At 53.2% G+C, this 24,147-nt stretch overlaps 1 protein-coding gene across 2 annotated transcripts; it reads right to left on the bottom strand.

Moving 5' to 3' along the window:
• Positions 1 to 307: 307 nt before the first annotated feature.
• On the bottom strand, positions 308 to 17,610 carry LAD1 (ladinin 1). Of its 2 annotated transcripts, none has more exons than XM_077157376.1 (9): positions 17,256 to 17,608; positions 8,322 to 8,459; positions 5,196 to 6,045; positions 4,572 to 4,676; positions 3,717 to 3,760; positions 2,299 to 2,371; positions 2,058 to 2,195; positions 1,666 to 1,752; positions 308 to 988 (listed from the first exon to the last, which is right to left on the bottom strand). In XM_077157376.1, exons 1-9 carry the CDS (start codon positions 17,291 to 17,293, stop codon positions 983 to 985), a joined length of 1,479 nt encoding a protein of 492 aa, XP_077013491.1. In that variant the 5' UTR covers positions 17,294 to 17,608; the 3' UTR covers positions 308 to 982. The 2 variants fall into 2 exon arrangements, with proteins under 2 accessions (XP_077013491.1, XP_077013492.1); XM_077157377.1 differs by lacking the exon at positions 308 to 988 and adding an exon at positions 1,021 to 1,439 and having other exon boundaries at positions 17,256 to 17,610.
• Between the last annotated feature and the right edge of the window lie 6,537 nt (positions 17,611 to 24,147).

Here is a 24,147-nt window from a genome sequence, read left to right on the forward strand (position 1 = left end):
AAAGCTCAGCATTTTTCAAGTTCCCCGGGGCCATGGTGCTGGGAGGAAGGAGGCCGGATAGTGAGAGTGTGAGGGGTATGGGTGGGAGCAGGCCTGGCATTGTGTGTGGCAGTTCTGGCCCATCAGTTGCCGTGTTAGCCCAACTGGGGGACAAGCTGACCTTAGCATGAGGGGTGGGCGTGGGGGTGGGGCAGGGTGGGGAAGATCACCCCCACAACAAAGATCCTCATCACGCACTGCAGATGATCTTTGCAGTGAAAGCAAAGCCTCGAAAACAGAGTCGATTTTTAAGGTATCCATCAGTCACTTATGCTTGATAGTAGATGAGTTTATCAGATCTTTCCTGAGTACAGTTTTTCCGGGAAAGGGGAGAGAGGAACACATAAAGGCACTAGGCTCCGGGCCAAAGCAACAGGCCATGAGAAGTGAGGGAGAGCAAAGCAGGGAGATGGGGTACATGGAAGACGTGCTGCACCTCTGTCACATCGGGTCCCAACAGGCTGGTAGCAGGCTGTAGGCTGGGGCAAGGAGACCCAGGCCTCAAGGAGGGAGAGACACTGCAGCAGATGGAGGCACCTGCTGGAGGCAGTGAGGCAGGTGACTCTGGCGATCTCGAGAGACAACCCCATCCTGGTCCTGGAAGTGAGCAGGAAGGAGGGGACACCTCTGGATGGGGTACTGAGGGCCCACAGTGCTGGTACATGCCAGTGCCGTGCCCTGGGCTGGTGCTGGGTCCCAGCTTAGCAGCCCCAAGACATGCCATGCCTGCAGCAGGACAAAAAGATGCCAGGCAGACCTACCCTCAGAGACTGGGCTGGGAGGGACATTTCTGGCCCCCAGGGGTCCTGGCCAGATAAGTCCAGAGGCAGAAAGGAAGGAAGCAAAGGCAATGAGAGCCAGGGCTGTTGCTGCAAGAAGCAGGGGCCTGGCATAGGGACGGCCTTTGAGAGGAAGACTTGCAGGTGTCTCTTGGCAGAATTCATCACACCTGTGGGGCAAAGGCGTATTAGAAAAAAAGAGGAGGAGCTCTTGAGCTGGGAGGGGGAGGGATTCTCTGGACAGGAAGGCATCTCTTTGCTCAAAATTTGTACCCACAAACTGCCAGAGCCCTAGGACCTACTGGTTGAAGGGGTTGTGAGGGAGTGGGTTGCAGACTGTGGGCAAGCAGAGCCAGCTGAGGGATTCAGCCAGGCGTTCTCCACATTGGGTCAGACCAACATGAGAGAGAAGAACACGGCTCTCTGGGTACCTGACCTGCACAACCTCAAGCCAATTCATGTGTGCATGCAGGTGGGGGCGTGGAGTCTCCCACCACCATGGCCCGTAGCCTTCTCCCCCAGGCCCAGGGTCCTCGCCACTCCCCTGACCTCAGTGTCCAGGGAGGAGTCTAATTCCTTTCCCCACTGGGTCTTCTTGGCAGCTGCCGGTCCTTTCTGTACCTCTTGATTGGGGACATCAAGGTGAGACCGGGGACTAAGGGAGATGAACCCCGGGCCCCTCCTTCTCTCTGCTGCCTTCTGACCCACGGTCCCCTCCCCTCCCCGCCTCCCCATTGTCTCCACTCCGGGAAGGACTCAATTGCTTTGTGCCTTCCTTCCTCTGGGCCAAACCATCCCGCCATTAAAGGGCCCATCGTAGTGACAACCCTCAGGAAGGGACAGTTACCTGGGAGTCCTCACATCCCGACTCCTGGGTCTTGCTGATCCACAGGTTGAGCCTGGATGTCACAATCCCTGAGAGCCTCAAGTTCTCCTAAAAAAGAGAGGCTTCCATCTCAGGGTTTGGGGCTGCTGGCCATGGCAAGGGATTTTTCAAAGGCCCGGGATGGAAATAGGATTCTGCCTCACCCCCACATACATCCAGCACATGCCATTTATACCTAGGACAGGCCCCTCAGCTGCGCCCAGGAGGCTGAGGACACACGCTCCAGAACGAAGAATGGTGACTCAAGTCAACAGCAGGTTCTACCATCGTTAACTAACATGCGAAAATAGGGTTCAGGGTTTGGAAACCTCAGGCCTAAATCTGCAGAGCCCTGACTGGCCTGCATCCCTCACCTTCCGACTAGAGGCTGGTTCCGCTCCACTCTGGCCAGCCAGCTCCTTCTCAAAGATGTGGCGTTTGCTGGCGACACCCATAGGAGCCACAAAGAACTCGGCGCGGGAGGGGCCTGAAGACTTGACGGATTCTGATCTCTGGGAACAAACAACACACATCACTGACACAGGCAGGTGAGGTGCGAGGACCGAACGCTCAGCAGGTGTCATCCAACCCTCTGGAAGACAGCCTGCTCCCCACCTGTATGGCTGTGTGGTATCTCTCCAGCTTCTCTCCTAACTTGACAGTGCTAGCTGGGAGCCTCACGCTGGCACTGCAGGACGGGAAGACAGAGACAAGACAGACCAGTGAGCTCCCTCTCAGAGGAACAGCCGCCAGCCCACCCCATCGCAGCCTGAGTGTCGAATGGCCTGGCCCAGGTGAAGACCAGCACAGTCCAGTGAGTTTTCTCACCTCCCTAGAAACATCCCACTCAGCAGGACACCCCCAGGATGAAAACGTCTTTCACTCCTCCCCTCTTCCTCCTACATTCAATCACAGCCTGTCACTTCCGCCTCAAACCCAGCTCCTGACTGGATCCTGCTGCATCTTGCCACCACTGCAGTTACCCCTACCCCGTCTCCCTGCCCCCCACCCCAAAACATCTGATCCTCCCTTCCAGCACAAACTTCTCAGACCACGGGACAGAGACCAACCTCCTGGGCATATGAAGCTCTCACGATCTGGTCCCTGCCATCCCTTCCAATACCTGTGCCCTGGCCGCCACCCTCTGCATGCCTGCATTCCAGCCAGCTGGGCACACCGTGCTTTTCACACTCGATGCCATTTCACGTGCTGTTCCCTCTATTCAAATCGCCATTCCTCCAGTGTCCCATCTGGAAATCTCCCACTAGCGCAAGTGCCACGTCAAAAGTCAAAGGCTCTGTGATACCTTTCCCAGCTCCTGTAGGCTGACCTGTTGCAACGATGAGCCAGCTCCTAGCCCTGCATGCACATTCCTATCCCTGCATTTCTCTGCTGGGTGGCCTTGCCTGCTTAAGGGTTTGATTCTTTCATGAGACTGTGAGTTGTTGAGGGCACTACCTGTATCTTACTCATCTCTGTGCTTCCCGCTCCCACACCACAGTCTGGCCCTAGCAGAACAGGCCTCTGTAAATGCTTACAGGGCAAATGGCTGCAGTATGGGTAGATAGAATTTCTAAAGCAGAAGCACAACTGCTTTTTAGATCCTATTTCAGTTTCATTCAAAGCCCAGTTCTCACACTATTTGCGTCAACAATGTGAGCTATGAGGGTGCTTGTTAAACACTCAGTTTCCCAGGCCCCCACAGCTGAAGCAGAGGCTTCCCTTCCTTGCATTGTTCATAGCTTCCCTTCCGGAACTCTCCTCCCCCTTCCCACCCTTAGACAACAAAACTAAATCCTCCATCTCCAGAGCCCCCCCAAGCCCTGCCTCCTCCAAGAAGCCCTCCCTGATTCCTCCCTCCCTGTCCATCTTATCTGGTCTCAGCCACCTGTATTCACCCAGTCTCCCTGCCTGATCTGGAGGCAAGGACTGCACCCTCCCTAGCACATGGAAGGCGGGTGGCAGGTGCTCAGAAAATACAGTCTGAACGTGACCAAATAGGAGAGAGCCAGAGCCTCCCCCAGGCCCCTGACCTGCGGGTTAAGGTTGTTTCTGAGTTGTCTTTCCTGGGGCTCATCTGAAACAAGGAGGAAAGGCATTGGTAAGTGGGAGGCCCAGCTCTTAGAATGCTTCCTCCTCCTCTGACCTCCCACCCCCTCCACTGCTCAACTCCTGCCCAAAGAACTATGTGGCCTTCAAGACAAGCCCTCCCCTAGTCTGGAAAACCCCTGCCCTCATTCACCAGTCTGGGTCCGAGGCCCCTCCTGGGATTCCCCAGCCCTCCCCAGGGTACCGGTAGCTACCCGTCTTCCTCCCCTTTGCCCATGAGCCCTGTGCAGGCAGGACTGGTCAGCATCAAGTCTCCCGCCTCCTCCCCAATGCTTGGCACTCCCAAGGGGCACAACGCCATCAGTCAACAAATGAGTGAAGGACCCAGTACTCAAAGGAACTAAGAATAAATGCTAGAACATGTGGGATGCTACTTCTTAATCCATATAATTCGGGGCAGGGCAGAGTAGAGATCCCTAGAAGAGCCCAGCTCCTCTGCTTTACCCTTTCCTCCTGGGCAAGGATGGGGGCTGGCGATGGCGGGCGTGTGCTCCTGCAGCCCTGCGCTGTCGCTGTGAGGGCCTGCTCCCTGCAGTCCCGGCCTTGCCCACTAGGTGGGGCTGCTCATGCTTTCCATGCCTACCTTCTAGATCATTAACCTGCTTTTTTTTTTTTTTTTAATCCAACTTTGTCCTTTCTTGGCCACCCATGGGAATCCAAAGCCCCTCTCTGTCCAGATGATCTCCTTGATATCTAACCTAAAGTGCCTAAGCTGTAACAGATGTTTTCCCTTGTTTGCCATCCAGCGGATTGGAGACGAGCATGCCTTGGGTTCTCACCCGAAAGGAGATGGTCCTGGAGCTCGAACGTTTGAGGGAGCTGCTATAGGTGACCTGGGTGGGTGAGACCACGCCTCCCTCCTTCTCCTTGCTGGGGATTTTCACCTGGATGGGGCAGGAGAAGCGTCACACAGGAGAGGTCTGCCCACCCTACCAGGACTAGGCAGCCCCTAAGCCCAGGCTGGCCATGGGGACCCCACATGTTGATGCATCCCAGGAGCTACAGGAAGAAGGAGAGAGAGACAACCTTTCTCTCCTGCCCCTCTGTATCTACTATAGGGTTGGTGGACAAAGTCCTATGGGGCCAGGCTACCACGCAGAGCTTCACAGGGAATCTTCTAGAAGGCTTCCGAGAGTCTGCTGGAGTCTGGAGTCCAGACCCTGGATGGGGATATGGTATGAGGTACTGCTGGGGCTTCCTGCTACAATCCAGGGCCCTTTTCAGCTGCCAGCAACTGGCTCCTGCCTCAGCATCCCCATTTCAACAGTGGCAAGAAACAGGGAGAGAACACAATGCTAAAAACCAACCTGAAGGCAGAAGGACAGGAGGTGGCAAGAGAGCCAGAGACCACCTGGGCAGGACTAGATAGGGACTGGCCAGGGAGGGGCGGGAGTGCTGCCAACCTGGAGTGTGAAGGGTGGGAGGCGAGAAGCCACGTTCGGAGTGTCCAACTCCCTTTGCTCTCCCAGCTCTGCAGCTGGAGGGGGTGTCTCTTCAGGAAGGCCCCTTCTCCTCTGTTCCTTGGTGATGGGCCGGCTCTCCCCACAGGCTGGAGATTCTTGGGCCTGGGGCTGCTCTGAGCTTGAGGCCTTCTTTGGAGCCAGCTTTGTCCCCGTGGACTGAGTCTTCTCTGAGGCCACCAACTTCTCAAAGATGGATGCTTTCTCAGACACCCGTTTCCTTTCTGAGCTTGATGTCTTCTCTGGGGATGGCATCTTCTCTGAGATACTAGTTTTTTCTGGAACCGATTTCTTCTCTGATATAGATCTTTTCTCTGAGATTGCTATCTTCTCTGACACGGGTGTTTTCTCAGGGGCTGGCACCTTCTCTGAGATGGAAGTTTTCTCTGAGATCAATCTCTTTTCAAATGCTAATGTCTTCTCTGGAATGGAGATTTTCTCTGGGGCCTTCTCTGGAGCCTCCTTCTTCCCCCTTCCTGGCTCTCCACCCACCAAGCTCTCCTCCTCCCTGGCCCAGGGACCCCGCTGCTCCTGGCTCAGTCTCCGTCGAGGTGGGGGATCCAATTCCTTCTTGGGCCTTGGGGCTTGTTGCTTGATCTGCCCAGGTCCTGAGCTGTCCCTTCCCTCCTCTGGCTCTATCCTCTCCTGGCTGGGAGCCTCTGCAGCCTCTACCACCTGCCGTCTCTGCCTCCGCTCCCGCCGTGTCCTGAGAACGGCCTGGAAGTCCTCATCCTCATCTTTGGAGGCTGAGGGTGGTGGTGTGAAGACCTCTGCTTCCTCCACGCTTGGCAGTCTGAGTCAGAAGAGTGGAAAATGGGGTGGGAGACAGAATCAGAGGATATCACAGGTGGAAGGGACCCTGGGGTGTACCAGTGGAACTGCCTCCCAGAAAGGGGTGAGAAAATAAGGCCCTGAGCCCCCAACCCCTGACACCACTTCAACAATGATTTTTATCTGCTCTACGTATTAAATTTCCAAGATATAATCTGAACAAAGTACTCCATGCTTTTACAAATCCCCATAACATCCAACCATTCCATGTTCAGATTGAATAAATGAACACTGATCGAGTGCCTCCTTTTTATGTGCTAGGCACTGAGGTCAAAAAGAATCAACATATGAATTCTTGATATTCTCACAAGCAGTGTGGGCAACCAAAGCTATAGGCTGAGCCCCCAGTCTTGGGGTTTATTCATAAGAAACCTAACCCCACAGGGGATATAGGTCAAGCCCATTTAAAATTAGGCCTAAGTGTCACCCCCAAGAGAACCTCTTCTGTTGCTCAGATGTGGCCTCTCTCTCCAGCCAACACAGCCAGCAAACTCACCACCCTCCCCCGTCTACGTGAGACATGACTCCCAGGGGTGTGGACCTTCCTGGCAACATGGGACAGAAATCCCAGAATGAGCTGAGATTCAGCATCAAGGGATTGAGAAAAACTCTGGAATGAGCTGAGACCCAGCATCAAGGGATTGAGAAAACCTTCTCGACCAAAAGGGGGAAGAGTGAAATGAGACAAAGTGTCAATGGCTGAGAGATTCCAGAGTCGAAAGGTTATCCTGGAGGTTATTCTTATGCATTAAGTAGATATCACCTTGTTAACCAAGATGTAATGGAGAGGCTGGAGGGAACTGCCTGAAAATGTAGAGCTGTGTTCCAGTAGCCATGTTTCCTAAAGATGATTGTATAATGATATAGCTTTCGCAATGTGACTGTGTGATTGTGAAAACCTTGTGTCTGATGCTCTTTTTATCTACCTTGTCAACAGATGAGTAGAGCATATGGAATAAAAATAAATAATAGGGGGAACAAATGTTAAAATAAATTTAGTTTGAAATGCTAGTGATCAATGAAAGGGAAGGGTATGGTATGTAAAATTTTTTTTCCTGTTTTTATTTTTCTGTTGTCTTTTTATTTCTTTTTCTGAATTGATGCAAATGTTCCAAGAAATGATGATGATGATGAATATGCAACTATGTGATGATATTGTGAATTGCTGAGTGTATGTGTTGAGAGTGTTTGCGTTTCTTTCTTGTAATTTTTTTCTAATTAATAAAAAATTTTAAAAAAGAAAAAGAAAAAGAATCAACATAGCCCTTACTCCTTAAAATCAGATTGAGATCAGAGAGGTTCAGCAGTCTGTCAAAGGTCACACAGCTACAAAGTGGCGGAACCAGGAGTAGAACTGCAGGTTCCTGATGCACCCCCAGCACTCCTGCCAGTCACGTGGTGCGGCCACAGGTATGGGTGCGACCCACGACTGAGACTCTGTTTCCCCTTCTCCGGAGAAGCTCAGCGAGCTAGAGCAACATGAGAGGAATACCCAAAACCTATAGAGACCGACATCCTGCAAAGTTTTCCGCCCCCTTCTGAACCACCCTCCACTCCCTCTCTTTACTCCTTTGGGGGACAGAGAACGATCTGGGGATTACACAGACATGGGGTGAGATCTGTGGCATGTTAACTCACTGTCTGAGCCTCAGCTTTCACATCTGCACACCGGGCTTGTGAGGAGCATGAAACGAGACTCGTGCCGTGAGACTCATTCCATGAGAATGCATGTAGGAGCATTCAGTGAGTTCCAGCCCTCTTCTTCTTTCTTTCATAACTCTAAAGTCTACACAGCAAGCCTAGCCCCCCTCACTTCCTCTCTTCAGATGCTAGTCATGGCGTTTCAAGATGAGAAGAACCTGGCAGATTCAGATGAGAACTCTGGCCCTGCCATTCTTTACTGTGTGGGTCTAAGTGCATCACCTGAGCACTCGTGGACCCGGTTTCTTCATGTGTCATACAGGTGAGCACCTCTCTCTCAGAGATGCTGGGGGAATTAAGTGAGCTGTGTCCATAAAACGCTCACCAAGATATCTGGCTCATGAATGGTTTTGATGGACCGTGGCAAGTGTGGTTATGAACAGAGTGGGGCCTGGCAAGGCAGAAGAGGGGACTGGGGAAGCTGAGGGAGGCGCACGGCACCTTCACACCCTGCATTTTCACTCCCTGAGCCCCAACCCCACGGGTCTGTACAGGGCAGGCCGGCCCAGCCCAGCCCAGCCCGCCCTGACCCTGCACCTCTCTGCGGCGGGCTGGTCTCCATTCTGGGTGGGCCTCAGAGCATCGTCATTGACCGCCGCGCTCAGGTTGCGGTGCCGCCGCCGGCGCTCGCGCTCCTGCTCCTCCTCGTCTTCCAGAGTCCTCTGCCTGGCCAGGCTGGGAGGAGGGGACAAGGGTCAGTGCAGCCCAAGCAAGACTTCCATGGAGCACTGACAACAGACAATACACCTTCCAAGACTGCACCGTTCTCAAGCAGTAACCGAGCCACTGCAAGGTGGCTAGTCTGCACCAAGGCGGCGCAAGTGCAAGACACACACGGGATTCGAAGACACAGTGTAAAAGACACATAAAAGGTCTCACTAGGGCGCACAGGTGGTTCAGTGGTAGGATGCTCGCCTTTCATGCAGGAGACCCGAGTTCGATTCCCAGACCATGCACCCCTCAAAAACAAAAGATCTCATTAATAATTGTTTTTTCTTCTTTTTTTTTTTTTGCATGTGCAGGCACTGGGAATCAAACCCGGGTCTCCAGCATGGCAGGCAAGAACTCTGCCTGCTGAGCCACCGTGGCCTGCCCCCATTAATGATTTTGTATACTGATTACATGTTGAAATGATATGTTGGATATATTGGGGTAAAAAAAGATATTATTAGAATTTATTTTGCCTGCTTCTTTATATATATATATATATTTTTAAACTTTTTTTTTTTTGCATGGGCATATGTTTTGTTTTTTTTTTTCTTTTTGCATGGACAGGCACTGGGAATCGAACCCAGGTCCCTGACATGGCAGGTGAGAACTCTGCCTGCCGAGCCACCATGGCCTGCCCTATATATATACATTTTTAATGTGGATACTAGAAAACTTTAATTTTTAAATGTGGCTACAGCTTATGGCTCACATTTTATTTCTACTAAGTTCTAGTATATGCATTTCTATAATATTTCTAGGAAATTTTTTTAAATTTCTACTAAAGCTGCAGGGATTTGGATTATATCCATGTCTCTTGACATATTGGTCAAGTAATCATTTGCTGCAAGAGCTGTCCTGGGCGCTGCAGAATCTGAGCAGAATCCCGGGCCCCTGCCCACCAAATGCTAGTAGCTCACCAGCTGCGACAACCAAACATGTTTCTGGACCTTGTCAAATGTCCCTTGGGGGTAAAATCACCCGAAAGACAAGCATCTGGTTAGAGGTCACTCTGGACGAGGAATGTACTGATAAGGGCGAGTGGCCAGGAATGTGGGAGGGTCCACGTGCTTCTGCCTGAAGACGGAAGATGGACTTGGCCAGTTCCTTCCTCTTTTTGGCCCCGAGGTTCTTAGATAATATCCCTCAATGGGCCATCACAGAGAAATGTCCTCAGAATTACTCAATTCCCCATGGAATTTCTCAGCGTTAGGGAGGGAGGCACTCACAAATAAGACCAATTACACCCGGGAAAGATTCCAATATCATCTTCCCTTCACTCCCTAGGAACTTGTTGAGCCTCTCTCACCTTTAGAGCCAGCTTTCATCTGTCCTGGAGCAAGAGGCTCTCCATGCACCCTTCTTTTGGTTCCTGCCCCAGTCACCTTTCACTCATGGGTCCACCTAGTCACTCTCCTAGCCAGCCGGACAACCAGCCACCAATCCAGCCATCTACACACCTCATTCACCCACCCAGCCATCTATCAATCCAAACACCACTCAGCCACCCCGCCATTTCCACGCATCCCATCTCTCCTTATCCACCTGCCCCCCTCCCCAACCCATCTCCTCTTCCATCCAACTAAAGAACAAATATGCACTGAGCAACTGCAATGGGCCAGCAGCATGTGAGGACTGTGGGGTTCACAAAACAAGGCCGGGCCCCAGGCCTGGAGAGGCGTGTGACCCAGTCAGAAGGAGAGGCTTGTATACCTACCGCTCCCCAACCAACCTGCAGAAAGCGCCCTACACAGTGAGAGAGTGATGACTGTAGGTCAGGAAAACCAGGACAGACTCACAGAAACAACTGAATCTGGGCTGGGTCTCAGAGGGATAAACAGATTTCAACAGAAGTGGCTGGGTACTGGGGAGAAAGTACAAGTGCAGGCAAAGGGGGAGGACTGAGCCCGTCTAGGCGGTCAGGGGGTCTGCAGTCTGGAGGACTGGGAGACAGGGCTTCCGGAGTGGGAGGAGAGAGTCTCAGCAGGGAAGTAGCAGGCTATGACGGCTGAGCCACTCCAGAGCTTCCTTCTGACTTCCCCAGGGCCACCAGAATGGAACCGTCCAGAAAAGGCCCACCTCTCCATTCCCAGAGTTACGCCAGCGACCCTAAGCGTCCCCCTTGCCCTGGTCTTCTACTCTTCCCTCCTGAAAGGCACTGTCATCCAGCTATGCCACGACTTAAGGACGAGATACGTTTCTCAAAAGAATCATGTAAAATCGTATATTTTATAAGTTGAATTGAATATGAAAAGCATCTACAGAGCTTCCTGAAGAAAAGATCCCCGAGGGAGCATTTCGTAAGGCAGAGAGTCTGATGATCTGGTTTCTAATCTTCCTGACTTGGACAAGTTATTCCCTTTTCTCTTTCTCAGTTTTCCTTCCTAAAATGAGACGGTTATCTTATGTTGTATATATATTACTACAATAAAAAGTTTAAAATAAATAAAAATATATTTATTTTATCTACCCACCCCCCAAAATAAGGAAGAGAAACCATATGGTGGCCCCAATTTTTTTTCTAGATCCAGTATCAAATTTGTTCAACCAACATTCATTTAAGGAAAATTTTTGAAGCACCCACTATGTGCCAGGCCAGGATATAGCAGGAAGCAAGAACAACAGGGCTCCTTCCTTCATGGGGGGTTGTCAGAAATGAGCAAGGAAACCCTGAACAGAAGACTTCATCTAGGCGTCCTGAAGACAAAGGAGAAAGGCAAGAGGTGAGTGGGGAAAGGTGCCTGGGTGAGGAGAGCCTCCGGGAAGAGCCCAGCAGAGCCAGCTGCGGGCGGAAGCTCCAGGAGGAGGGAGCCTCAAGCAGAAAGGCCTGTGTGTGGATAAGCTGGCACGCCAAAGGCACAGAGGGGGAATCGGCCAGGCATGTGCAAGGAGAGACCGGCCCGCAGCCAGGGTGGAGGATGCCAGGCCAGACCTGTGGGCCTTGTAGGCCAGGGAACAGAATTTGGATTTTATTCTAAATCTGCTCCACAGCTTTATAAAAAGGAGTGACATGGCAGGATTTGCATTTTTTAAATCCCTCTGGCTGCTGTATGGAAAAATGAAAATGGAAAAGGGAAACCCACCAAGAGCCTCCTGTAATTGTCCAAGCAAGGGCTAGGGTGGCTATAGTGGGTGTTAACGGCAGAGAAGTGGAAAGAGATGAATTTGGGACACATTGTAAAGAGAGTGACAGCAGGGTTTGCTGATGGATTGGATGTGGGGAGAGGAGGGTGTGGAAGGGAGAAGATCAAGGAAAAAACTTTTCAATTTTTGCCTCAGCAGTTCCTGGTACTGCTTTCACTAAGATGGGAAAGACGGGACAGGAGCAAGTTTGGTGTGATGCCAGGGAGCAGGTTTTTGGGGAGGAAATCAAGAGTTCTGTTTCTGGCTTGTTCAGAGTGAGGAGGAAATAACAGTGACAAGCAAAGGAGATCAAGAAGCTGCAGCCAGGAAGACGAGGAGAAAGCCAGGCAAGGGCAGCCACAGAGAGAGGAGCGAGGGCCTCCGTCAAAGGCGAACGAGAGCCGGACAGAGGAGCACAGCTTCAGTAGCACACAAGTCTCTGGTCCCTTAGAGAGGGCAGCTCTGGTGGGTGGGGCCAGAAGCCAGACAGGACTGCAGCGGGGAGAATGGGAACCAGGAAGGTGGAGTTACTGACTATCAACAACTCCTGGGAAGTTTAACTCTGAACAAAAGCAAACAAAACTGAAAGAGGATGTGGACTCAAGGAATGCTTTTTCAATTGAGGTATAATTTACATACAATAAATACACAGATCTAATGTTTCACTTTTGTTCCTAAAAGACAGGCAAATGAAGGAGAAAGGAGAGGGTATGAGAGGTTTGAAAAGAAAGTGTGAGGAAATCCAGGAAGGAGAGAAAAGACCACAGGACTTAGGGTCTCTTAAGTTACTTCTAGTATCCAGCGCGGCACCTGGTACAAAACAGATGCCAACAAACAGGGAACGAACTAGTGTAAATGGTCAACTGGGGAAATGTCAAACCCTGCATTGATAAGGAAGAGCACCAATGGGGGGCAGGAGCAAATCCTGAGCACCCCCCCCCAAAGGCCATCTGCTAATCTCTTTGCTTGCCCATCACCCCACAGGAAAGGCATGGCCTTTGCAAAGGAATCTTCCAGAGCCCCTCAGTTCTGACACCAAGGACAGCTGTTCTTGGTGAATCCTCAGTTCCTCCTCAGGCATGGGAGTCCTGATCAAAGTTCACCCTTCTATGGCCTTGACCTTAGAACTTAAGCAAGTTTCCCCGAGGCCATCACGTGCCAGGTGGAGGCGCCATGCGCGCTCTCATCCACCACACATGGCCCGTATGAGCCAGGCCACGACGCCCCACCTCGTCTCAGCTTCCCTTAGCCAGACTTGGAAACTTGGACTTCTGGGGGTTTTCACTGGGCCGCATTATGAGCTCTCTTTCCCTCTGGAGGCACCCCCTGCCCCTACTCCAAAGTCTGGGAGCAGGTCCCATCCTCCAGAGCTGAGGGATCCACAAAGGGGCGAGAATGACCCATAAAACTGGCTGCTCCTCTCCTCTGGCCACACCCATGGCTGGGCTGGGCCCTCCGGGATTCCTTGGCCCTGAGCAACCCTGTTCCCACAGGCTCTTCTCTCAGGCCTGGAGAAGGAGGTGATTTGTTTATCCCTCAGGTGGGGCCTTATATGGTGAATGAACAGTCAGGGCTGGTCTCCCTGGACATGACTCACTCCCCAGGCTGATCCTGGCCATCCTGGCCACGAGGGGTCTTCCAGGGCAGGCTCCCCAGGACATGGAGCCAACTGTCCTTGGGTGACCCCAGCTTTATGCTGAGAGCCCACAATTCACCCAGGAAGACCGTGTCACCACCCCTGCTGCTCAGGAACCACGGGCCACCCCCCACCCTGGCTCTCTAGCAATGTGATCCTCTTACCACCACCACCCCAGGGGGGTGAGTTTATTGCCAATTAGCAGAGGGTTAATTGGCTTCTGAGGATGAGGAAATGTACAGAAATGGAGCAGAAGGGGCAAAAGTCCGTCTCCAGGAGCGGCCTCCAGCAGGTGTTGCTGAAACCCCAATAAGAAAGAAAGAATAGATTAAGTCTAATCTTATGAGTGCTTAGGCTTAGCAGCACCTAAGTATTTGTTAAATTGGTGAATAACAAATCAATCAATAAAGGAATTAATGAAGACGTGAGAGCATTAACATTTAAGTGCCTACACTAAGGCTAGGCATGGTTCTAAATATTTTACAAACCTCATTGACATTAACTATCAAGAAAAGCTATAAGGTAACTGAGGCTCAGAGGGACCACCAACTTCACGCAAGATAGTACAGCTAATAAAAAGAAGGAACCAAGATTCCAACCTAGGCCAGTCTCCCAAAAGCCGGTGTCCTTAACCCCAAGACCAACTGCCCACCAAGGCTGTCCTAGGAGGCCCCACCCCGCCCAGAGAGAGAGCCCACCTCACTCTGCGAGGCTAAGCCAGACCACCGAACACACAGGGGCAGGGGCAAGGAGGGCCAAGAGGGCCTCTGAAGGCGTTTGATTCCCTCCCCTAGGAAAGGCTGGAGCTCACATTACAGCCTAGGAGAGCAAATTAGGGAAACCCAGCAGCCAGGAGCCAGGCCCTGGGTGGGGCCTGCAGGTCCCACCCATGTAGGGAGTCCCAACCGCTTTCACCAGCCCACGCTGCAGCCCTGGGCCGCCGCCCCCACTCCCTCCCCCTTGCCTCCAGCTCCTGGCCCTCATCTGGGACACACAGCCCTCTCCCACCTCCACCTGAGGCTGCTATCCTCCCACGCCTGAATCCCCCAACTCCATTCTGGACTTTGGGGTTGGGGTCCTCTTTTTCCCTTAAATAATTCTAAAAGACGTTCTGCCCTGTTGCTCACTGGACAGCTTATTTTAATTTCTCCCATCGGAGTTCCTCCTGGTGTCTCACTTCCATCTACTCTACAGCAGCAGATAGCAGGGGTGTAAGTGTAGGCGGTTCCCAATTCCATGTTTAGAAGTAGAATCTTGATTCCACGTTGAATCTCATACAGATGCCCATGTGAAAGACTGAGGTCCGGCTGTTCTGGTTCAAGTAGGTGGGTAAGTAAGAAGGCTGCCCCAGAAACATCTCAAGGAACCTTGGGGTTCGAGGGAAGGGGGTGGGGAATATAACACAGGAGAGAGCAAAGGCTGTGGCTGAACAGAGCCAGTCCTGAGTCTCCACCGGAGGCAGGCCCCAGGCTCCTCTTGCACACAATGAGGGGAAACTGTGGGTGGCCTCTGAGGTCCTTTCTGGCACAGATTGTCTTGGGAGAGGTGTCAGGTGAGAGCAGGGCAGCACTGGGAGGTGAGAAGGCTGCTGGGGGCCCAGGCAGGGAAATGATTAACTGGCTGGCTCAGTCTTAAATCTACCCCCTACCTCCTGCAGACCAGTCCAGCCTTGTCCGCCACGAGGCGTGCCCAGGGAGGAAAGGACAAGGCCCTGACCAGGGCACCCAGCCAGCTCACCACTGTCCCCACCCCAGGGCTGGGGCATCCGAATTTCTATTTAGTGCCAAGGATAGGCTGCAGGCTGGCCCTCAGCTCCCCACCCATCTCCCCACCCAGGCCTGGCTGGGGCCACCCTCGTCACACCCTCAGCACAGTCCTCCCCAGCCTGGGAGGCTCGGTTGACAGTGACTCACAGCCACCTCCTGCCTGCCCGCCGAGGCTTGTTGTTCACTCCGGGAGCCGAGTGGGAGCGGAACGGAGTGGCAGCGTTTCTCTGCGCTTAGTGTCTCGTCAGGGTGACTATTGGCAGCAGCTGCTTCTGCCCACAGGGCACTGTGAAGGCTGGAACTGGGCAGGGAGGGCAGACAGGCGCTCCCAAGGCAGGACTGGTTCCCGGGGCTTCCCTGGCACTTACCCTGGACATCCAATGGGAACTGCCCCACCCCTGCAGCCATAGGAGACCAAAACCCTCTGAGCAGCAGAAGGGACCTTCCTCCCATCTGAAAACTTCCAGTGCCCCAGCTGCCCACCCACCATCCCGACACCATTTACACAGGCTGCACACTCCCAGGCATGCTCTCAGATGCAAGATCACCCATTTCCCACCTGACTGTGCCTCCCCAGTCTGGTTTGTATTCTTAGCCCAATACCCAGTACTGAGGTCTTCAGTAAACATCTAAATTGAACAGACTCAGCAACCTAAGACCTCACCACCCACACAGATCTATTCCACTTTCATCACAGCATGGGCCATAAACATACCGGCCACGTATAACCTCCCCCCAACACACACACCCACCCACACCCATATATGAACATGCACATAGGCACAGATCTGCCCACACCTAGAAGCAGACACTCCCACGTCAACCCACAAGCACACTGCCCTGCATGCAGAGTCCTCCACCTCGACACCCCTACCCCCACCAGCCCCACCCTCAGCACAGACCTTCCTTGAGGTGTGTCTGGCCTCTGTGGCAGCCCAGCTTCCTCATCCAGAGCACTGGGCTCCTTCCACTCTGGAGGCTTATCTTTCCCCTGTCTGGACCCCATGGGGCCCTCTGCACTGGATGACTGTACCTCAGTAATTGAGGGCCTGGGGCGGTGGGCCCCTAGCCCTGGGGGGTTGAGCTGTGGGGCGGCTGGATGTGACACTGGAGACTCTCTTGTCCCCTTCAGGATAGAAAAAGGTGGTTGAGGGTGGAGAATGAGATCCTAGAGGCTGGAAAAGGTGTAAATGATGCCTAGATGGGGAAGGCCTGTGGTACCCAAACAGCTGAGGGGGGTGGTCCACCACCTGCAGAGGCAGCCCCAGCCTCAAGAAAGGCTTCAATAACCCATCACACACCTGGGAGGGGAGGGAACGGGAGGGGAGGGGACGGGAGGGACCCACAGACCAATTTCTACTTGGCAGGAGCATAAGGGATCAAAGGGAGCAGAGGTCCAGCTGTGGGTTATTACCTCCAGCCTCAGTTTCCTAAGGGGGGGGTACCGGTGGGTAGCGGAAGGCCCAGTGGGTACATAAAGGAGTTAAAGATGCTCATGAGAGCACTTCTGGGGAGGGGGAGGGTAGCCCCAATGGGGAGTCACCACCCCCAGTGAAGGGTGTTGCCTCCTGACTCCTACTCCGCAGGTGTCCTGATCCTTGGGGCCACCCGCTCCCGCAAGCTGCTGCTAGGTAAAGACTGTGGCATAGAGGACACGGCAATTGTCTGACGTCATCCAGTCCATTCAGATGCCACCCCAAAATACCATGCTGAGAATCTGAGCCTCCTTGGTGGGGGCAGGGGTTTTGCTTCTCTCTGGTCCTATTAACAGATCCTGTTCTACATCCCCCACCCCTCTCCCAGGATGAGCTAAAGGACACCAGGGTCCCAGTCTACGGCTCTCTACCAGAGAAATGGAGGCAGCCAGGGAGGTTCCGCACAAGAAATGAGGCTTGAAGGCAACTCCTGAACACCTCTCTAATCCCCCAAATTCTCCTCCCCACCGCCCCTCACAGGGATCACAGCCCCAGGGGTGGTTTCCAGGCTGGGGACCAGGCTTCCCCACACCCCCCATTCAGGACTGCAGGCCCAAGGAAAAGGGAAGCTGCGGGAGAGCCACGACAGCCACACTTGACGCAGGAGAGAGGCCGACTTCGGCCCCCGATTCTGTGCCCCGCGAGCAGTAGCAAGGGGAGAGTCCGGCCTCCGCGGCCTGGTGGCAGGGCGAGGAGGGGCTGGGCGCCCAGGGAGAGGGCACCCAAGGGTGCGCCGCTGCCCCCGCGCAGCGGCCGCACTCACCTGGACAGCGCCGACCAGTCCTTCCTGCTGACGGACATGCTGCTGCAGCCCCGCGCCCGCCGCGTGCGCCTCCGCCGCCGCCTCACCTGCGCGCCCCTCCCCCGCGCGCCCCGCCCGGCCCAGGTGGGGTCACATGGTCGCTTATATCACCCGCGCGCTCGCCCCGCGCCGCGGCGCCCCGATCTGTGGACCCGGGAGCGGCCTCTGGGGTGTGGGCGGCCCAGATAAAGCCGCATTGATCTTCGCCCGCTCGGCCTGGCAGCGCGTCCGAGGAGAGCCGGCAGCCCGTCGGAAGGGCGGCGGGACAGACCGATGGACGCCGGGGCTGGTTGGCTGCCCAGGGCGAGGGCGGGAGACTTCCTGCTCAGAACCAGTCGGACCAGCCCGGCGCTGGGCCGCCTCCTCTCGCAGGTGTTGCGGTCCCGTGGGGCGGGAGGCCGGCACCCGGAGGTCGGGGTCAGGCTGAGCTCACGGCCGGGAAACCGACTCAGCCCTGAGAAACCCAAGAGCGAGAAGGAGGAAAAGTGAGCCGCCCGGGCCCCTTCCCCGGGAGCACAGCTCCCTCTCCCAGGCTGAGCCTTCTAGCCCACCGCCCTCAGAGGCCCCGCCGAGGTGGCCTGGGCCTTGCCTTCTCAGGGCCGCGTATGAGACACGCCCCTATAAAGACAGCCCCTCCCCAAGTGAGATTCTTACTCAATTCAGCAAATATTTGAATGCCCACAAATGTGAGAATGCGATGTCAAAGGCACTGTCCCTGCTCGCAGAGCCTGCAGTCTTGTTTCTTCTCTGATCTTGGACTTTGAGCTGGAAGGGCAGGGGACAAAAAAGGGAGGCTCCCCTTTTCTCCAGAAGGAGAAGGTGAGCACGTAATTAGGGCTGGAATGTTTGGAGCAATTCAGGCACCTGGGACACCCGCTAGCGCTGCCAGCACCACCTGGATCTCTTTAAGGGACCATGGGGGCTGGTGTGGTGCCAGGTGCTTTTTATCCAGGAACCAGCCTCAGGCGCTGAGGTGGGGAATCTTTATCTGCCCTGATGCATCAGCAGGACAAGGGCAGCAGCTGCAGCGAGCCTTGCCTGAGAGGTGAGAGGTGCAGCCCCAGCACGAGGATGAGAAGATGGTGGGCCTGCTCTCTACCTGCTCTCTCCCTTCAGCGCTGATCCAGGTCTGATGGTCTCTGCAGTGGTCTCCAGCTCTGAGATGTCTCACTGAAGGGCAGGCAGCTGCTGAGCAGAACCCTGGAAACACACACACAGCCAGCCTGCTGCCATATCGCCTTCCCAAACCGCCCTCTCCTCCAGGAGAACTGTGGGAAGTGAGGTTATGGGGTTGAGTGTTGGGCTGGGAGACTGGAGACCTAATTTGAGCCCCTGGTCTGCCTTTTATTAGCTATATGACTTGGGGCACATCACCTGGGTTTCCTCATCTGAGCAGTGGGGATAACGACATCTTGCCCTGCTTCCTTTCAAGTTGTGGGAATCAAATGAATTTACTGCTGGGGACACTGGAGTGAGCAGCCTGAGAGTTGACAAGGCCTCTGCCTGGGCAGAATTCAAGGCAGGACCCTTAGCTGATTTCTCCTTCCAAGGAAGGAAAAAGAGGGAATGGCAGTGTTTAACATCCCCACATACTCTGATCAAGGGCCTGACAAATCTCAGGGAAACTGCTTTCTCTCTGGGGACCCAACAGTGAATGTTCTTCCAGTGGTTGGTCAGTGGTGGCATCTCAGCTTAGGAAGAAAAACATCCTGGTCATTTGATGTCTGGTCCTGCAAGGGACGATCCATGAAGCTGGGGGGGAGTCAAATATCTAAAAGCCCAAAACCCAACACCCTCTATGGCTAGAAATACCCAGAGACATAGGGGCTTGGTATGCACACAAAGCGAGGAATAAGGAAAAGTAAATTACATGCATGTTCCTTGAGGACAGGCAATATAAATTTATTAGACAGTTTCTATGTGCCGGGCACTGTGCTTGGTGCTGGATCAGCAAGTGGCTTTGACATTAGATGACAGAAACATGAAGAGCTGGTTGTGACCACAAAACATTCAGAATCTAGCAATGGAAATCCGTGCTAGATGTATACACCCGTATACACACAAAGCTCCATATGCCCCAAGCCTCAGTAAAGTCCGACTGTGATGAAAATTGGAATTGTGTCACCTGGAGGGATTAACTCTAATGAAGGATTGAGACCTCTTCACAGAGGAAGGAGTATCGGGGCCTTAAAGGATAAGTGGAATTCAATTGTCAGAGAAAGTGATAAGGCATCCAGCTACAGCCCACTGTAAACAAAGACAGGGGCATAAAAATAAAAGGTGTTTGGGGAACACAGAGAAGGCTGGTGTGACTGAGGCATGAGGCATCGAGTGCCTTCTGGGGCTGGAGAGAAGGTTACAGGCAGATGGTAAGAACCTTCTACGTTGTGCTAAGAATATGTGAACATTGAAGAAAATGAAAAGGATTAATGGCCTTTCAGTGGGAAGGCCCAGGAAATTTAGAAAGACAACGCTAGAGGCAGTGTGGGAAGAGTCAGACTGGAAGTGGGGAGACCACTGGGGGAGGGGAGGGATGTTTTGTACAGATAAAAGGAAGGATGCTTGAACAAGAACAGCCAGGAGGAGGGGGGAGAGGCAGTGTTGATGAGGACTTTGGAAAGCTGAATTGTCAGAACCTGAGTTGATTGAACATGGCTGAAGGAGGAGAAATCCAGGAGACTCCCATGTCCCTGCCTTGAGGGACTGGGCACCCTTGATGAGAGATATGCAGGGAGAGAAGATTAGGTTAAGAAGAGGGTGACTTTAGACCAAGATTTCTCAACCTTGGCACTACTCATGTTTTGGGCCTGAGAATTCTTTGTTGTGGCAGCTGTCCTGTGTGTTGTGGTATGGTGAGCAGCATCCCTGGCTCTACCCACTAGAATTTAAGGTCCCTGAAGTTAGCCAGTTGGAGGGTCCAGTGGATGTTTGGATGCTGGGGTGTGGGAACTCAGAAGACAGCTTTGCATCACATTTTAAATAACATCCAAGGATGAACTGCAGTGCAGGCAGAAGGAGGGAGTGAATCTTGAGGATTGGGGCAGGGGTGTTCAAGTTCTCTCTGCCCATATCTTCTGGGTGTTTTAAGGAAAGAATGGCTTATTCACCCCAGCATCCCCCCCAGCCCTATGCCTGGCACAGTACGTGTTCAATAGAGGTTTAGAAAATTGCACTAACTTGACTTGGGAAGAAGAGCAGGGAAGCCCAATCAGACAGAGACACTGTCAATTGCAACTTTAGAAGGTGGATTGTGGAGAGCCTGAGCATCCAGGACCCTGGGTTTCTAGGACCCACCAAACCAAGATGTAGGGAATGAGCAACTCTCATAGTGGCTCGTAGGAGTGCAAATGGGTACAACCCAGTGAGAGTGAGGACGGCATTTTAGGCCACCCAGCAATTGCACTCCTGGATTGAGAAACTCTTGAACAAAAGCATCAGGAGAGATGCCCATGGATATTCAAAGCAGCACTGTTTGCAATAGAAGTAAATGAATGAATAAATGATGGTGCTTTCATCTGGTAAAAGACTACACAACCAAGAGAATGAATGAACTTCAGTTCTATGTAGCAGGAAAGATGCAGTTTACCGTCTTAATGTGAAAGTGTAAAAGCAAAAAGCATACAATTATGAGAAGTTTACAAAAAGGCACAAACTAAAAAAAATAATATTTAGGGATTCATGAACATGTAAAGTTACAAAGAAAACCAAGATGATAAACACAAAATTGAGGGTCATATTTATCTCTGGGGCAAAGAAGAGGTTACAGTTGGGGAGGGGCACATGAACTTTAAAAGTACTTGCAATATCCCAATTCTTAGAATTGAGTGGCTGATGTGTGAGTGTTCATTTCACAATTCTTTAAAGTATACATACATTAGAAAATTGACGCATGTGCTGGTTACTTCCTCAAGGGAAAGTCCACGAAGGTCAGGCTTATTGTAACTGGGAATCCCCTGGTCAAGGGCAGGGATTTTCAAGGCTTCTCAGCTAGAGATGGAGAAAGGGTCACCTGTCTCCTCCTTTCCCTCGGGCTTCTGAGGAGCCCGAGAACAGACATTCAGGGGCTGGAATCCCCTACCCCACCCAACTCCTGTCTGCAATGTCATAGGCAACTTCTTCTCCAAGGAAACAGGCCAGAGTGGCCATCCACGGGGATCCCCAGCCCCAGACCAGCAGACTTGGAAGTCGTACCCTGACATTTCAGTTCTGTCTCCATTGTGTCTCAGCTGAGCAGCTGCTGGGGCCGTGGCACCATTGGACAATAGAGAGAACAGGAATAAATGAGGGGAGGGGTCCTGGCCCTAAACAGTCCGGGGCAGTGGTTGCCTGGCTTTGGGTTCTTATAGACAAAAAATATATTTTTTAAAATAGGAATATTCAAATGGCATTGCCACCATCTTATTCTGTGACGTGAGAATATTAAAAATTAATAGTAATAAGCACCTACTCTCCTCCCACACCACAAGTGAAGGGTATTTTAATACTGAAAATATAAAATTAAAACATGCATACACTCAGAACTAAGAAGAGTCCTTTTCACTGAATGCATTTAGACTAGGGAAATCTCACAACGGTGACCCTGGTCCCCTCACCGTGCAGCGGGACAGCTGAAACTCGGGTCACAAACTGAGCAAAACGGGAAAAGAACATACGAGAAGCCCTGCAGCAGTGGACACACATACATCCACATGCTCACTGGCACGCAAGCCGTCACCCTATATGCTGCACACATACACACACACACACACACACTCACACTCACACAGGGCTGTCACCTTCAGATGAACAGCGACGAGCATCCCCACTCCTGCCCCACACCCCACGGCCTCCTGACGTGCACTCTCCTGAACCCGGCACAAAGGGCCGGGCTCACCCAGCCCATGCCGACCAGTGAGAGAGGCTGGTTGTTGGCCCTGGAGCTGGGTGGGTGCTGGGAGGGCCAGAGGTCCTCTGCCGCTGAAGCTCTGCCCGCATCCAGTTTTCTCAGTGGACTGGGAGTGCAGGGACCTGCAGCCCGGTGCCCACCAAGCTCGTGACCTTGAGCACATGGCTTCCTCTCTCTGGGCCTCCAAACATCGCCAGGGCCGTGGGGACGTGCAGGCCACACTCCGCTTGCCCTTGGGGATCCCACATCCAGCCTCTGAGTGTGTCTCGTGAGGAAGTGAGTACTCCTTGGCCCTTACCGTTAGGGAAGGACCTGCAGGCTGGCAAGGTTGGGGGAGCTTTTGAAGGACAGTGCCCTGACAGGATCAGGAAAGGAAGCTGCCATCTGCACTGGTCCCAGTGACCTGTCCCAGGCTTCAGTAGCTTGGTCACCCACCTGGAACAAAACTACCCCCCTGGCTGTCCGGCCCAAAGCCAGTGGGGAGTCTGACTCACCTCGCAGGGGGCCATTGTAGCTAACGTTTAACTTGGCTCCCTCCCGTCAACAGGCCACTCTACCCCCAGCAGCCCTGAGCCGCTGGGCTCTGCCCTGACTGCCCCGGCCACCGGGGGGGAGGGGGAATCCAGATAGCTGCGCCCGGCCCACTGCCTCCCTGGGTGCAGTAGAGACACCACGTCAGGGCTGGAGGTGGGCAGCAGCTGGCCTCCCGAGGGTGCCGGGTCAGCAGGGCGGGCCCACCTCCAGCTGCAGAGCTGTGCCTGCCCAGCTGGTGGATGTCAGTCAGTGACAGACATTCCCCAAGTAGCCCCCACACTCCACCCCAGCCCAGCCCTGTGTTTGAAGGAAGGCCTCACCTTTGCTGATTTGGGTGTCATTTGCATTACATTAGAATGTTTCCCCCTTTGTTCAGAATGTTGCAACTCCCCAGGACCCCTGACCTAGCTGTGTCCCTCCTGGGAAAGGGGCTGGCTGGACCCTACTTGGCAGGTCTGATCCCAGAGAAAGGTAGGGCCCAAAGGCAGACCGGCCTGGGCTCGGGTCTGTGGTGTGCAGCTATCAAACCAAGTGCACTTAGAGTCGGTTACTTAACCGACTTAAACTCGCTCCAAGCCTCCGTTTCCTTCCCTGTTAACTTGAAATTAGAGTATCTACTTGTTAGAGCTTTTTTGTGTGATGATTTAATGGTAAAATTCTGATAAAGCATTTAGCATCGTAAATTACTGTCATTATTATTGAAACAGTGAATAAGAGTATGGACTCTATAACAGACTGCCTAGGGTAAATCCTGGCTCTGCTGCTTACACATGGAAAGTCACTTAACCTCTCTATGCCTCAGTTTCTCCACCCACAAAATGTGAATAGCATCTAACTCATATGGTTGTTGTGATGGTTTAATGCACTATTTCAAGTGCATTGCACGGTGCCTGGCACCAGGGAAGTGTGCTGACAGTGTGAGCTGTTATTCAGTGGTCCAGCTCTGCCCCCCTTATGTCTGGACAAGGTTCTGTGGGCCTTCCACGTGGGAGGGGACTGGCATGGGGTCCAGACTTTCCGGAGATCAGGCCTCCTACCCCCCGACCCTGGCCGTGGCCACAACTAAAATCCCTGCCCCTTCCATGGACCCCCTCTAACCCCCGGGCTGCTCTGTGATAGAGACCTCCTGCTCCCTCCTCTGCTCAAAGTCCAGACTTTCCTCTCTCAGGAAGCATTTCTGCCTATCTCTGCTCTTGCTCCATCGTCATAGAGCAATGGATTCAGCTAGCCCTGTCTGGAAGCAGAGGGAGGGACGGGATGGCCTCCGGGAGACCTTTGGAGGAGCCTTCCAGCTCTGTCCCAGACAGCCACAGCCATGGGCCTGTTAGTTGGCCCCACCTCTCCCTCCCACAGGCTCTCTGCACCCAGGTGTTTACTTTGAGTCAGGCCTAGGGCTGGTCTCCTGCTTTTGTCGGGTGGGCGGAGACTGCAATC

The sequence above is a fragment of the Tamandua tetradactyla genome, chromosome 4 (assembly GCF_023851605.1).
Source record: "Tamandua tetradactyla isolate mTamTet1 chromosome 4, mTamTet1.pri, whole genome shotgun sequence".
Lineage (NCBI taxonomy): Eukaryota > Metazoa > Chordata > Mammalia > Pilosa > Myrmecophagidae > Tamandua > Tamandua tetradactyla.